Below are 15968 nucleotides of genomic sequence, written 5' to 3'. Positions count from 1 at the left end.
ATGTAACTGTGCTGTATGCTGCTTGTTAAATGAATGTACAAGAGCAAAATCATTTGATTATATGATAACAGCCACAAAAAGACATAGTTATTTGTTACAGAAAGCAGTAGTTATGGTGTGGTACTTTTGCTTTAATGATAGTATTTTAACTTCCTAACTTGTAATTCAGGAAATAGGTGGCATAGAATATAATGTATGTAATGGCAAAAAAGACACTAGAAGCACAAGACTAGAGAAATGTGTTAACTTTGTGGTGGAAACATTTAAAGCTTTTCTTTAATGTTGATAATTTACGATTATGTGTGTTATGTTCTTTTGATTGTTTTTGGCAGGGAGATTATGACCAAGCCTTCCAGTACTACTATCAGGCAACCCAGTTTGCTCCACCTTCCTTTGTTCTTCCACACTTCGGCCTTGGACAGATGTATATCTACAGGGAGGACAATGAAAATGTAAGTTGGATCAGCAGACAGAAAAAAATATGCTGAAAGGAAGCTGACTTGTCACATAAAAACTATAACTTGACACTGAATTATATGTAACTTGTGCATTCATATTATTGTAAATATTTTGAAGTTAAGACTGTCAGTATGAAGAAAGTCTTAGTGTTTGCAAAACTGAATATAAATACTTTTCTTACAGGCAGCTCAGTGTTTTGAGAAAGTGCTTAAAGCCCAACCTGGAAATTATGAGACAATGAAGATTTTGGGTTCACTGTATGCAAATTCAACAAGTCAGTCAAAACGTGATATTGCCAAGAGTCACCTTCGAAAAGTAACAGAACAGTTCCCAGATGACATTGAAGCTTGGATTGAACTTGCACAGATCTTGGAACAGTCTGATTTGCAGGCATCTCTCAATGCTTATGGAACAGCAACCAAAATACTTAAAGACAAAGTACAAGCAGAGATACCACCAGAAATTTTGAACAATGTTGGAGCTTTGCACTACAGGTATAATACTTAATTGTTGATTGCAGTATTTGATTTGCAAACAACAGAACAGGACTCTGCTGTGGAGTAAGTGCACTAATGAATGACAGCTTGACCTTGTGTTGGCTGTGGTGCAATACGGGCCACGTGTCAAGGTCCACCTCCTAGCTTTAAGTCTGAAATTAGCTCCCTCTAATTTTACAATGTTCATGATGTGCTTGTGCCTGTGCCTGCTTGCTAGGTTACGAAATACCAGTAGCCCCTGATAATTTAAAGAATCAACTCCCTTGTATAAAACTGCTTCAAATTACTGACTACTTTATAAATGCATTAACGTGTTAATTATTTGACATTTAGCATGTAAGCGAGAAAAAAGTTTAGAAAAGATTTGAAATTATGTGTCAAGCTTTTTGCAAATCAATAAGTACTCTCATTTTCATATACTAGATGAATGTGGTGTAGGTATTGATGGGCGGTTGAGTTATGCTGCCTCAAGAAATACACAGTTTCTAACTGTAATACTTCTCTTACTATGTGCAACCTTTAACAGAAGAGTATACCTCATAATTAGTAGATTGACATTTTCAATTTTTTAAAATTTGGTCAATAATTACCATATATGAAATATCGAAAATCAAATTTTTGCTTGATGTTAGCTGAGCAACTTACAACTAGCACCAAAAGCCATGAACTGGGTTAGCTGTTCAGTAAATATAGGTGATATAATTTAGATGGTTTAGTCACAATCTGTGACTTTCTGTGAAAAATTCAGATGATTCCACATTTAAAGCACGGAACTGATTTTTCAAGAGAGCTGGTCTCAACTCAGTTTCATCCATCTTAACATTTTTTTAGTTCCCTAGTCACTGCAGACAATTGCAGGGATGGTTCCTTCTGATGAGCCACGACAGATTCTGAGCTAGATCATTGTCTGATGGAACTAATACTCCAGTCTTATGATTACCATATCAACAAGATACTTAGCTGTAACCTGCCTCCCAATATTGCTTTATGTATTAAACTTGTACACTATAGCAAGCTTGCCATAAAGAACTTGCTTGACATTAAAACTGTGTGCCAGGCTGGGGCCTGAGCACAGACCTTAGCTTCAATGAATAACACTGAACAATCCAGGCATGCTTAATGGTCTGACCCATTTTCTTTGTATCATAACTTCTCTGAGTTGTCAGATTGAATCTGAGGATAGGCAATGACTCAGAAGGTGAAACTTCATCCCTGAAAGTTATTGGCACTACTCCCCTCAACCCTTTATGCAGAACGTTTTTCAGGGCTTTAAAAATCAGAAACAGCTGATAAGGGATTGTTTTGCATCTGGTTTATTGTTACTGCCCTCACAGATGTGAGGATATGAGATAATTGTAACCTCCCTTGCACCTCTCTCCCTCCGCCCCTGTCCCTCCTATTTGTCCCAGTATATTGAACTCCATTGTCAACTTTAATAATGGGTAACAAAGGTCATTTTTTCCTCTATTGTTGTAGTTATGGACATCACTATTATTCTTAAATTGTGATTATTTATGACAAATTTCATTAGGCAATGTATGTATTGTTATGGTGCAGCAAAAATGCCGAACTCCTTTAGTAGGTGCCTACGTGATGACCATGGGTGAACACAAGGCATTATTCTTACTGCTTGCTATTGTGCAATCAATACCTTCTTTCTAAGTGATGAGTTAAACCAGAAAATAATTCCATAAGACATTATTGAGTGGAAATATGCTAAATATTGATAGAGGTTGATTTGTTTGTTTCTAAGACTAGCAAAAGTAGCTGAACTTATTTTTATGATCAGCTCAGTAGTATCCTTCTTCCAGTTTAACTTTTCATCAGTATGTACACCCAAAAATTTAGACATTTCTGCCCTGTTCACTGACTCCTCTTTGTGTGCTATGTAAATTATTGATATATCTCTTTGTTGTAAATGAGTGGATATAGTGTATTTTCTCAAAATAAGGGAAAGTCAGTTTTCAGAGAACCACTAAATAATGCTTTGAAAAACATTGTTACAAAGTATTCTGTTGCTTTCTCTTTGATGAGATTCATTAAAACCAGCCCTGCTTTTCTGGGGGATGCATACCCCTAAACTTTTTTGTCGACAAAATAATTTTTTTACGATGTTGAGAACTTGGAAGAGTGCCAAAGATTTATTTCATGGTCGAAAATTTTTTATTTCATTTTTCTGTGTTGGTAATTGCAATATGAACGATACCAGTGCAGTTTTTGTTGGGAAAAGCGATGTCATTGACTGTTTCAAGCATTTCGAAGCTGTGGCAATCGTTCTCGACAACTGACTCACTGGCAGCCAGTTCAACAAACATGTAGTGCCCTCACCTGCTAATAGTGAGTGATGGTAGTGCTAAATGGATATGCGTACGCTCAAATGCCGAGCTACCGATAGATGTCTCTACGGTACCGCTATATGATGATGATGTTGATGACATCATGGCTAAAAGCAGAGGAGTGATATCCCATGATTCAGTTATTAGTAATTTTCACTGCATTATAACCAATGTCAGATTACCCTCAAACTTTTTTTTAGAAAAAAAGCACTGATTAAAACACTAGTATCATCTGTAAAAGTACAAATTCTGCTTAATGCATGTTAAATGAAAGGTCATTCACATATATAAGGAATAGGAGTGGATCCAAATTTAACTTTCCTTTGTGATTCTTCCCCAGTCACTAAAATTTCTCTCCTTTCAGTATTGCTAGACTTATTGAGCACAACTTTTTGTATTCTCTTTTTTAAAGTATGAGGTTTGGCTTTTTAGAGTTTTTATAATTCTATAAATTTAAGTGAAGCATGTTGGTGCTGCCTCTAGCTGCTTAGTTATGTGAAATGACATTGCTAATATATTCTCTTGCTTCTTACACTAAACTATTGAATCCTGTTTTTGCTGCTACATTTAGAAAGTTGTTCAAAAAGTGCTTGCAACTTAAGAATTATCAGTAAGAACATTGCTATTTAGTTTGTTGTGGTATTTTGTACACGGATTGATTTTCCTGTCTCCTGTTTCACAGTATCCCATATAGTTTTAATCTTACTATCTGCATTTTATTTTCTAGCAGGATATGCATATTTCCGGACATTTTAATGACTTATTTTAAAATATTCCAGTACTTTTTAAAGAATGCAAGTAACAATGGACCTAGACTTATTCTGGTCTCCATATAAATTCCCTCTCCCTCTTACGTGAAATTTTAATTGCTTTAATTATCCCGGGCTTACTTTTTTTCTTAATGGACTTTCTGGATAACTTTTTAGGAAAGCTATTTTCGGATGTAGACATAAATTTATACACACACACACACTCATCCATTACCCACCGCTTAGATCTTACTGTTAAAACATTGTACCCTGCTCACTGCTGTGTGTGAACATTCCACAGAGCTGTAATGTAGCAGTGGCTCTGCTGAGCTGAATACACCATCTGATCACCACCATCAGGCTTGGCCAGTATTTGAATGGGTGACCGTCTGGGTATGCCACATGGTGTTGACAATTTTTTTCTTTGTCTTTATGGGAGAGGGGACAGGGCGGGTAGCGGCATGAAGTGCCTGATCATTCATGTCTGTGCCAATGTCCTGGCTTAAATTCCAAAACTTTCTGCAGTGTGTCATGAAGTGAGGGCTTGCCACACTGTGGGTGATGATCCATCCTGCAGATGAGGTTAGGTTAGTGTCCACATGATCCATGTTTATGTTTCGTGAGTTTGCTGTTTTCTCTTGGTTTACAGCTCTCACGTCAAATGAAAACAAAACAGCTTTCTGTGACTGGGAGCTATCAAGTGAATTGAAATACATTCAGATAATTATGGAAGACTAAAATATGTTATAAGTTTCAGTTTTCTTATTTTATTTCATTTCCTCATTATTGGCAATCCAGCATTAATCATCGTGCAGAACAATGAAATTATTTTTGTTGGTTTGTGACAGAAATTTGGCTTTTATTAATCTTTTCCTCAGAGGCAGCCAGTTTATTTGAAGCAAAGTGTTTCATCCCACACTGTTAGCTACTTTCAACTGTCTTCTGAATTTCAAGTGCACATTTTCATCTTCTGACATATACGGCATAATGCCACAATAAAGAACGACACTTGAGGTAATACAGCACTTCTATCCAAGAAAACTGGCGTTCTGAAAACCATGCTGAAAAGTTTAATACCAGGTAGGGGCTGACTTCAGCATGAATCTGGACAGATCAATGTGCGCTTCACGCCAAATTATGCATTTTAATGAGGTTTACAGAATTCCAAAGCTCTTAGAATATTCTTATGTCCTGTGCCTTTTATGACATAATGTAAGATCTGTTAATGCTATATTTCAAATGTATGTAAGTGTTCACTTGAAAATGATGAACCAACCAAATTTAGTTTCAATTATTTTGACAGCTTTAAGAGAATTTTACAAATTGCCTTTCATGAAACACAATATTTTATGATCACAAGACATGTTTCAGCACTTGTCTGGTAAGTCCTCTAGGCTTGACGTTACTTCTTAATTTGTGTTGTTTACGTCTAAATTTACAGAACACCATTCTTCAGTAAATTATAGGCTGTCAGCACACGATGCTTTATCATCGTAACTCCCACAGGGCTTTGTATTTTCTCCTGGAGTAGAATATAAAGTGCTAGACCAAGGATGTGTTCCAGAAGAACAGCTATAGTGACCGCCAAATTCGACGCGCCTTCAAGCAGAAGACCACACCACAGCCAACACCTGATGATGATCCACTGAAAGCGACAGCCTACATACCATACACGGACAACGTATCTGGAAACATAGGCAGGATTCTAGGACGTCATAACATCAAATGCGTCTACCGCCTGCCGCCAAAGATAAATTCCCTTGTAGGGACAGTGAAAGACGATTTAGGACTCCGGAAATCTGGAGTTTATTTCATACCATGTGAGTGTGGGAAAGCATATGTGGGGCAAAACATTCGCATGATCGAGGAAAGGTGTACTGAACACAAACGGCACACCGATCTCCAACAGCCTACAAAATCTGCAATTGCAGAACATTGCCTCCAGACAAATCATTGTATGAAATACGAGAATACAGAAGTCCTGCACAACACATCCCGCTTTTGGGGCTGTGTATACAAGGAAGCAATTGAAATCCGGCTGCACGAGAACCATATTAACAAGGACAATGGATTTCAGCTCAGCCAAGCGTGGAATCCAGCAATAAAAGTTTTGCAGGAGCAGTGGAAACAGAGCACCCCACCCGCCGAAGGCGGCATGCGTACTGATGCCCGTCAGTCATCTCGTCAGCGCAAGCTACCCCCACCACTGCGGCCTGCACGTCCCTCAGTCCATATGCGGAGTCAGTGGAGGGGAGAGGCGACAGGTATATATACCACACCACCCGCCGGCCTAGGACGTCAGTCAACAGGAGTAACCTGATGATGATGGCACTTTACGCCGCTGAAAATTCGTTCTACAATAACCAGTCAACCCGGCTGCATGCCTGAGAGACCTTCAAGCATGTAGGATGGGTGTTGATACCATAGGTGAGGATTGCTTTCTTCCATTAACAAACGTAGTTGCTTGGTCAATTCAATATTACCATAACTATTTGATCCAGCAAATGTTGGACTACCTTTTATTGATCACCTTCTCACTCTCTGTATTGGACATTGCAAAGCCTAAGTACTAGGATGCCAGGAAATGAGTAGAAAGGGAAAACAGTACCCAAAGAGCTATTGGGTCTCTAATCACATTGCATTCATTGACACATTTTTCTTATTTCAGCGTACTACCCACGCACTCTTTCAGCAGTCCCTTGAATAGGGGACAGGTAAATTATGTTTGTGGCATATTAGACGTGCTGACTGAGCACATAGAGCACTGTACCCAATTAAATTACACTGCAGATGCCCCAAAACTCTCCGTCAGTCTCTAGACAATTACCATAAGAAATACTTACATTAATTTCAAATCTCTGTGATGTAACCTTTACTTTCATATTGAGAGCTATACTGCTTGTTCTGAACACTGCTTGTCTCATACTACGTAACCTTCTGTTATCTTTCCACCCAGCCTCCAAGGACTTGCTGCTGTTGTCAGTGTTGCGTCGCTGGTTGCCCAGCAGGATATGATGCCCTGTGATGTTCCACAACATGATGTAGCATGGCAGAAGCAAAGGCCCACTGGTGCTGGGAGAACCAGTGGAAATGGCTTCTGGCACCCGGGTCACCCACACTAGCTCTTCTGACACCCTCTTCACAGCCTTGAAATAATTTCTAATTATTAACACATTTAGTCTGTGATGAAAACCACAATGATTTGCCTTGTTTTGTTACATTTTTACTTAGGTTTTCTTCATCCTGATTGTATCTGTATTGCTGGCAAAGAAAAGAAAAATAAAGTTGTGTGACATGAATGGCTGGTATTATCACAACAATTAACAATAGTCAGCATCGGATTTGGTTGATCCAGTCTAGCTTGAAAACTAGAATTTATCAGGTAAATCCTGAGGGATTGATAATAGGACAAGTGGGCTTCCAGTAAAACTGAGCTCATATATGAATAGGTAAACTGTTCTCAGTTGCATTTTTATGAGTGATGGGATGCAAATAACAACAAAATATATTATTGTCATCACAAATAAGAAAATTAGTAATGGCATCTAACCAATTTATGCAGCATATCCATGCTTGCATGGTAATCTGAGGTCAGTCATTTCTGTTCTGTTCTGACATTATGTGGTACGACCATGTATACACTAGGAAGCAACTATCACATACCTGTAATGTGTGACACTTGCTCTCTAATGACAGTGCAAATTGCTGTGCAGATCAGCTACTTGTGCATCTAGCTGCATAGGACTTGTTTAGTGGCAGTTTCTTGTCTCCTGCTTACCACAGAGGGTCTGCTTTCCAGTTATTGTATATGCTGCCAGAAGAATTAGTGGGACTGGTGTGTCCAAACTTTTCTGCACAATGCAGGTCATTCTGATTATTTGAAGAAGACACTCAATTTGGCAAAGGATAACTAAAGAAATAAACTAATCAGATGGATTTTATTTATTTATTTTTTTTAATTGTGCCTACATCAATTGTAGTACAGCTATAGTTCGCTTCAACTTTTACTGCAAGTATAAATCGAATACGATTTCTGTAGTTCTAAAAGGAAGAGCCTCACATTGCAGGTTCATTTGCAGTCATGTGTTTGTCATCTATTGCTCAGAAAGGGAGTAGTACTGGTACTACCAACAGGAGAAAATCCCATATTGGGACTGTGACAAGTGACAAGTGTAAGTATGCTGGCTGTCTGTGTCCCACCATACACCCAAGGCCTCCACTGTCTTATTATGTTATGGTGCCCAACCTGCCTGTCCCACATCACACCACCCTGCATTTCAGTATACATGCAACCTGTGGGCATCACTGTGCCAAAGTCATAAATTTGTTACATTTGCTTTTGTGACATTGAATAGTACACTTCTTTCAAACTGATTTAATAATGGACATTGTATTTTCTCCTACTGTCACAGCAGCTCATTAGAGTTTTTTTTCCATAGCAGAGAACATGAAAAATTAATCTGGCTATTCTAACATGTTTTAAAACAGCCATTTGTGCTATTTTATGATTTTGGTATAAATGTAAAAGATACATAGGACAATCTGCGAAGTACAGAAAAGTGAGAGATAATTGAGCCCCTTAAAGCTAGAGTAGTGTAACTCAACATTTTGTAATTTTTTAGTGGAGTCCAGATCTTATTCAGCTTTTGCCTTTCTGTTAATGGTGTAATTTGTAAATCACATAGCAACCACAATTTTATGCTGTAAGCAAAGACAGCTCTTTGTTGACAGATGAAGTGATGTAGTTGAGAGGGATGAATGGTGTTCAGTGTGATTCACAAGTTATTGTGATAAAAGACAGCATCCTGGAATCAGTTATTAGGGACTATAATGGATCCAGTAGGAAATATTTTCCATCACACTGTCATCCAGTGCTGTTCAGTGTTCTATATTTTCTCATTACCTTATTACTTTACATCAAAATTAACAGTTTCTTGTCCGCAGCTCGTGGTCGTGTGGTAGCGTTCTCGCTTCCCGCGCCCGGGTTCCCGGGTTCGATTCCCGGCGGGGTCAGGGATTTTCTCTGCCTCGTGATGACTGGGTGTTGTGTGATGTCCTTAGGTTAGTTAGGTTTAAGTAGTTCTAAGTTCTAGGGGACTGATGACCATAGATGTTAAGTCCCATAGTGCTCAGAGCCATTTGAACCATTTTGAACAGTTTCTTGTGTATGTGTTAGTTTGCCAGCGTAAAGCACATCTTAGACATAAAATTGTTGATAAATTATACGTTGATATGTGCCCAAATGAAACAGAAAATGCCTCCACATTGATCACCAACAGTTGGAAATTAACATTTTTCATGTGACCATAGCTGGAGGAATTGAAATAGTATGTAAAAATACCTTTAGGATGCCTCAAAATCTCTGATGTTAGAATGACTGGAGCCAAAAAAGGTAAAACTTACAGAGCCTTCAGGTAAGACAAATGAGACAATTAAGTTCCTGGCAACAAAACTTCAGAAGAAAAAATGGCGGTAGTATGTGAACACATACTACTTCTTCATCATATCAGTAACACTATGCAGTATCCTACAACCCAAACAGAAGATATTTGCTAGAAAATTTGAATGTTTGGCTCCTCTATAATTTGTACAAAGACTACTTCAAAAGTCAAGGAAAAGAGCCTGCTGCAGAAGTCATTTACGATAGAACACAGAGTTCAACTTGCATTTCCACGGCTATCCCAAGAACACTTTTGTACAGTGTGATACTTTTGCTAACAAATTCAAGCATTCAGCAGATGAACAACCAAAGATACAGCTTCAACAAGACCACGAATTGCATCTATGTAAGGCTGAAATGCTCGGGAGTCCATGAAAGTGCACACTGAAGAATCAGTTCATTATAGCTCATGCTATGTCTTTACTTTTGATTTGGAGAAGACACACTCCTTTCTTAGACTTGCTGTGTCAAGTAGCTTATTACAACTGTAATTTATATGTTTATAGTTTGGATTACAAAGAGCTATCATCAAAATTAGGATTTATATACTGCTGGATCAAAATGACTGGATCTCAAGATTTACTCTTTGGTCAAATACATCGAAACAAGATCACTGCCCACAAAACATGTTGTACTAAATAGTGATACTTTTACAGGACAGAACAAGAATTGGAGAATAGCCTTGACATCAATAAAAAAAAGTTTTAAGTGAAAAGAATAATACTGAAATCAAAGACCAAAAGTTCATGATAGTGACAGTTCCTCTCTCCCCAGTGATGGTGATTTTGTCTTAGCAGAAAACTATAGGAAGTTACAACAGATATTTTATCCCAAAGATTGGTACAATATTATTGCCAAGTCAAAGGAGGACAAACAATGATTTCTTGTCTGCGGAAAAGTGTTGAAAGTCAGTCACCAAGAGAAAAAGTAATGATGAGAAACATCCACGGTCATCGTTAAGGATGCAATGGATTCAGTATCAAAAGAGTGATACGTTCACACTCTTTTTTGAGGAAACACTTTCACAGGTATGGGATTTCACTAGTGGATCTAGGATTTAAAAAAACTATACATATTTTCTCTAACATAACTCGAGAAAGTCAAAGCCTTGAAAGTCCAGGCTGAAATAATAATGATGTGGAAAGGTAGATTGCTACTTACCACATAGAGCAGGCACTGAGTCACAGGCAGGTACAGTCAAAAATAACGCAAGAAATATTATCAGCATTCAGAAGTAGAGCTCTTACACATTCTCACAACTCTCACAGCACCTGGAGACACTGACCATGTATATGTGAGGCGCTCTCTCTCTCTCTCTCTCTCTCTCTCTCTCTCTCTCTCTGTGTGTGTGTGTGTGTGTGTGTGTGTGTGTGTGTGTGTGTGTGTGTGTGTGTGTGTGTGTTTCCTATTTCAGAAGGAAGTATTGTTCAAAAGCTTAATATTTTAGTAGTGTTCTTTATAATGACTGTCTGTGATTCACCTCTGCGTGGTGAGTAGCAATATATACTTTCTTTATTGTTGCTATACCTCTGGGAACACTGTGCCCAAAGACCTCAGGCTGTTAAAAAAGAGAAGAACAACTTGAAAGAACTTTTCTCTTCATTTCACTTGTTCTTCACCACTACGTTCAGAGTCTTCTTTCATCTGATGATGCTGAAGACATTAAGCCAGTGAATGGAAATGATAGTATTGATGATGAGTAACAAAGATTATGTAAGTGCAGTATTGTTGACTGCCACGTATGTTTTCATAGCAAAAACATTTTACCTGTTTGTATCACAAGAGGTGTAACTTCATTTTGGCCCTTATGTCACAATTATAATTGGAAAAAAGTATTGAAATTGTTAATTTGGGATAGAAAAAACTATTCCAGTAACATACAGGATGTACATAAAGTCCGGCAACACTTTCAGTTATTCATGGCACAAGAACAAAACATTGACATATGTCATTTTGAAGGGAAACCCTGAAAGTTGTTGTTGTTGTTGTTTTCCATGTATACTGCCGCAACGTAGTATGGTAATTTGCCGATAGTCAGTCCTGGTCGCAAATATGGCGAGTTCAGGTGCAGAGCGAGCTTTCTGTGTGTTGCAGTTCATGAACTGGCCTCCCCGGTGGGGACGCATTGAAGATTTGGTGTATGTCCCATCTCTACCACGCGATGTAGCAAAGCTCCAGGAGAGAATATGGGAAACAACTGCCACAGTCGATGATGCCATGCTAGGATGGGTATGGCAAGAATTCGATTACTGTATTGATGTCTGTTGGGTCACTCATGGTTCGCATATCAAATCTTTGTAAAAAAACTTTCAGAGTTTCTCTTCTAAATGCAATATGTATGACATCTGTACAATGTTTAGTTCTTGTGCAATAAATAATTGAAAGTGTTCCTGGACTGTATGTACACCCTGTATATGATTAAAAAAAACTAATACAAAAATACTGTTGAATCCTAGTAAATATCTCAAAACAAGAATAGTGTGTGTTACACCACGTGGTCTCTAAAGGTCTGATTTGCTATTGAAACTTGCACCATGTAAAGTATTTAATTTGTAGTATTGGCTACTTGAGCTGAAAGGCTGATATTCTTGTTCATTTTTCAAGTGGCAGAAATGATGGATTGAATGCATTAACTGCAGCAGGGACAAAATGTAATTCATTTTAGTAATATTGGATCTCCAGAAAGTTCAAGGGAGTTTTGTGGGCATGTTAACAACATTGCAAGGCCATGCAAAATGAGCTGTATGAAGTGATATGTCTCTGTTTAGTGTGTCTTTGAAAAAGAATTTCGTTGACTCTTAATTTCCAAAACTATATCTACATCATTTTAAACCAGCTCACATTGTGATATAAATGACTGCTTTAGTGTAAGAATGTCTGCAGTTAGTTTATCTTTGAAAGGGGAAGGGAATGGAAGGGGATTTGTGGCAGCACCTTGCTGACTTCTGTTGTTAACTGTTTCAAATCCAGTATCACAGGAATACAAACGATTTTATATTATATGTAAACATATTAAGCTGATTTTGAAGTTGTCTGTATTTTCAATTTCTGTGCTTTACTAACGATATACTTTCTGGTAGTTAGTGCGAACATGAGGTGAAACTGACAGTTTTCACTAATGTAATAGTAGCACTAATCCCCCCCCCCTCCTCCCCTCCGCACACGCACGCACGCGCGCGCGCGCGCGCGCGCGCACACACACACACACACACACACACACACACACAGATCGTCCATTTTTGCAATAACAGGGAATTTATTATGATAATCTTAAATATCCCTATTTTTACAAGTCATTTAAATGTTAAAAATATTTTTAATCAGCCCATTTTCTACAATACCAAATCCTTCAGTATACCTCTCTCAATGACTGAGATCTTTTCTTAAGCGTATCTCCCATGAGAAAGATAATTTCTAACCACTTTGGAAGGAGGAAGGGTAGCTGTCATCAGCACCTAAATTCCAAGTAGAGTTCACTGGCCAATATTATCTTCTTATCTAGACTGTGCTAGTGAAAATAAAATACAAAATCCAAGATCGTTCTTTCTTTAAATAGTTAATATGAAATAGAAATTTGAAACACATTTAGTTGGTGCTGCAGCATTTTAAAAGTTTACAGTTGGCTCGAAACAGCTGGATTTTCATTGTTTATTTGTTTTTCTGTGTTAAGCCTTAATTCACTTGGCGTTCTGTTTCCTACCGCACAAGAATTTTTGAACTGTCTCTCAAAGATCAAATCTAGCAGTATGTTTCTGTAACCCCCCCCCCCCAAATCACCACCACCACCATTGACCACAGACCACTTTAAATAACCAACCCTGCAAATGTCTTATTGTTGGTTGCTTTATCACCTCTTTGTTCATTGTTGCCACATGTTGGGATGTTTTTTTTTAAATGGAGGAAAATGTCAATGATACAACTCAAGAAATAGACAAAAAATATGGTGATTTGCGATAGCCAATGATTACAGTTCTGCAAGCAAAAGGCTCATTCAGAGGAAGAACTTCAGTACAACGGTGGTGGAGTCCTTTCTGTTTCGCCAATAAAATACTTGAAAGGTTAGTTAAAATAAAGTATGTTCCGAGTGGTGGTAAAGTAAAACGTAGAGCCCAGCACTGAATGTCAGTTTAGCACATTTTCTTTTTGTACCTGTAGAGTGCAATTTTTATGTGCAAGTTTAAATCCTGGAATTTAGCTGTATATGAAAATTTACTAGCTATAGAGATACTATAATTTTTCAGGGTGTAAACTTCAGTTCTCTAACAGTTTATGTGTTCAATTTAAATAACTGCGCAAAAATACCTGATTTTGTATGATAAAAAGTAAAATAGAGCGGGCTTTATTTAGTGCAGTAAAATCAACAGGAAGCATTTAAATAACACTTACACAATTGTAAAAATAAATGTTATGTAACATGCATTAAATTTTCTGATGATATTCCTTCAATTTCGGTTTAAGCGTAGGGTTCCTCGAGTTCACAATTTGTAGTACGTTTTACAGAATAGTCACTTTGTGACTTATGGGTTAAATGTGTTTGAGATATGTGGTATGTCATTGTATGGAAATGCATGCCCTGTGTGAAACGGATTTTCTAAGGTATAAATCTGAAATAGGAATAAAGATATTTGATACCAGTTCCAGTACATTGTTGTGTTTTATGTATTGTTATGCATAAAGAAAACTTAATATGAACAGTAAAGGAATATTTGTTTGTGTTATTTGTAGTTATCATGTTTTCTACATGGCTGATGTAATAAAAGTTTAACTCCTCGCATTTAATTTGCTGTTTTGAAAATGTTGCAGGTTTGTTTGTTTGTTTGTGTGTGTGTGTGTGTGTGTGTGTGTGTGTGTGTGTTTTGTAGTAGTAGTAGTAATACTAATAGTGAAAAATATTATCTAATCTCTCTTTCTTCCAGATTAGGGAATTTGGAAGAAGCAAAACAGAACTTGGAAGAATCATTAAATAGATCTAAAATTGAAGCAGAGCAAGATCCAAAATATTACAATGCAATAGCAGTAACAACAACCTACAATTTAGCAAGGTTATATGAGTCGCTGTGTCAATTTGATCGAGCAGAAAAACTTTATAAGGACATCTTGAAGGAGCATCCAAATTATGTAGACTGTATGTGGAAAATTATTGTAGTTGTTTTTACGGGTCTCACTGGCCAATGTACAAATTTTGTAACCAATTCCCATCTCAGGTTATTTACGTCTTGGCTGCATGGCAAGAGACAAGGGTCAGATATACGAGTCTTCAGATTGGTTCAAAGAAGCACTGAGAATTAACAACGAGCATCCTGATGCGTGGTCATTAATGGGAAATTTGCATTTAGCAAAAATGGAGTGGGGTCCTGGCCAGAAGAAATTTGAAAGAGTTCTTAAAGTGAGTGGATGAGTATTGATAATTGATAAAATTACAAAACAGATGACATGTAGCAGTAGAATTCTCACTTATCAAGGTATTTAAATTCTGGCTTTCGCCACTGTTAGTGGTACAAGTGGTAGCTGCATAGTCTGAATTTAAATCCTTAATAATTGTAAAGCAAACGTGGACACTGTGGTCACAAAAATGAAAAATTCTTACTCTTTTAATGGACATGCAAAAATCAATATTGGTTTTATCTGTTCTAACAGTTACGCTTACAGATTTCCCCTTTTGAACACTGTGAAGTTATAGTATCTCGTGGCTCTTCAGTTAAACGCCATTGCAACATTTGCTCTGTGGAGGCAATTAGCATTTATTTGAGATATGAATGAGGAAACTCGAGAGCAAACAAGCAGTGCTGTGGCCCAAGTGCCAATATTCAGAGGCCTATGTGGCTCGCTGCTGCATTTTGTATCCTCTTTAGCTTCTGTGCTTTCCAGTGGATCACGATGCGAATAACATATTGATTCCCAGTTTAATGTGAATCATACTTGTGTCCTTACCCAGCATAGTAAAAGTAAATACACAGTCTCTGATGTCTTTATTATTAACATTACCTCAAATGATGTAGCTTGCCAATACTTGTCAATATGTAGCCCATTGACTGCTAAAGATAGAGGCAGTATCATTTCATAACAATGACCATAGATTTTGTATTATTGGTTTCCAAGAGAAGGTTGTTTTGTTAATTGTTTATCAGTTTAATAAGAGTGGCCAAATGTATGTGGTATAGGCTCATTGCTAGGTATAATGGCTAGTAATTTTTCAGATAAACATTAATCATAAAAAAAATTCTGTACAATCTCCAGTAAAAGAGTAGTGATATTTTTTTTAATTCAATTTTTGTGGCTATGCAATAGTGATGCTTCATGCCAACATTGTTCTTGTTCACCATTGTCATTTTTATAGTGTAACAAATAGTTTCCCATGTTATTAGCTGTAAATTACTTCCCTAATGATAAAATATAAATTTGGCCCCCAGAAATTCATAAACTAAATTAGAAGTATACCTGACAAGCTTTTCCGTTTGTAGATTACCTGAAAATTAGATTTTTGTAT

The 15968-nt window shown here is 37.4% G+C and overlaps 1 protein-coding gene across 1 annotated transcript in view; it reads left to right on the top strand.

Moving 5' to 3' along the window:
- Window positions 1–15968, top strand: part of LOC126481022 (RNA polymerase-associated protein CTR9 homolog) — a 108889-nt gene that overhangs the window by 48526 nt on the left and 44395 nt on the right. The window contains exons 7-10 of the mRNA XM_050104483.1: window positions 333–452; window positions 643–953; window positions 14398–14606; window positions 14686–14867. Of these exons, the coding sequence (XP_049960440.1) occupies window positions 333–452; window positions 643–953; window positions 14398–14606; window positions 14686–14867 (822 nt within the window). The remainder of the gene's footprint in view (window positions 1–332; window positions 453–642; window positions 954–14397; window positions 14607–14685; window positions 14868–15968) is intronic.

This window comes from Schistocerca serialis, chromosome 5 (genome assembly GCF_023864345.2).
Source record: "Schistocerca serialis cubense isolate TAMUIC-IGC-003099 chromosome 5, iqSchSeri2.2, whole genome shotgun sequence".
Taxonomy (NCBI): Eukaryota; Metazoa; Arthropoda; class Insecta; order Orthoptera; family Acrididae; genus Schistocerca; species Schistocerca serialis.
This window is presented reverse-complemented; position numbering and strand designations above follow the sequence as displayed.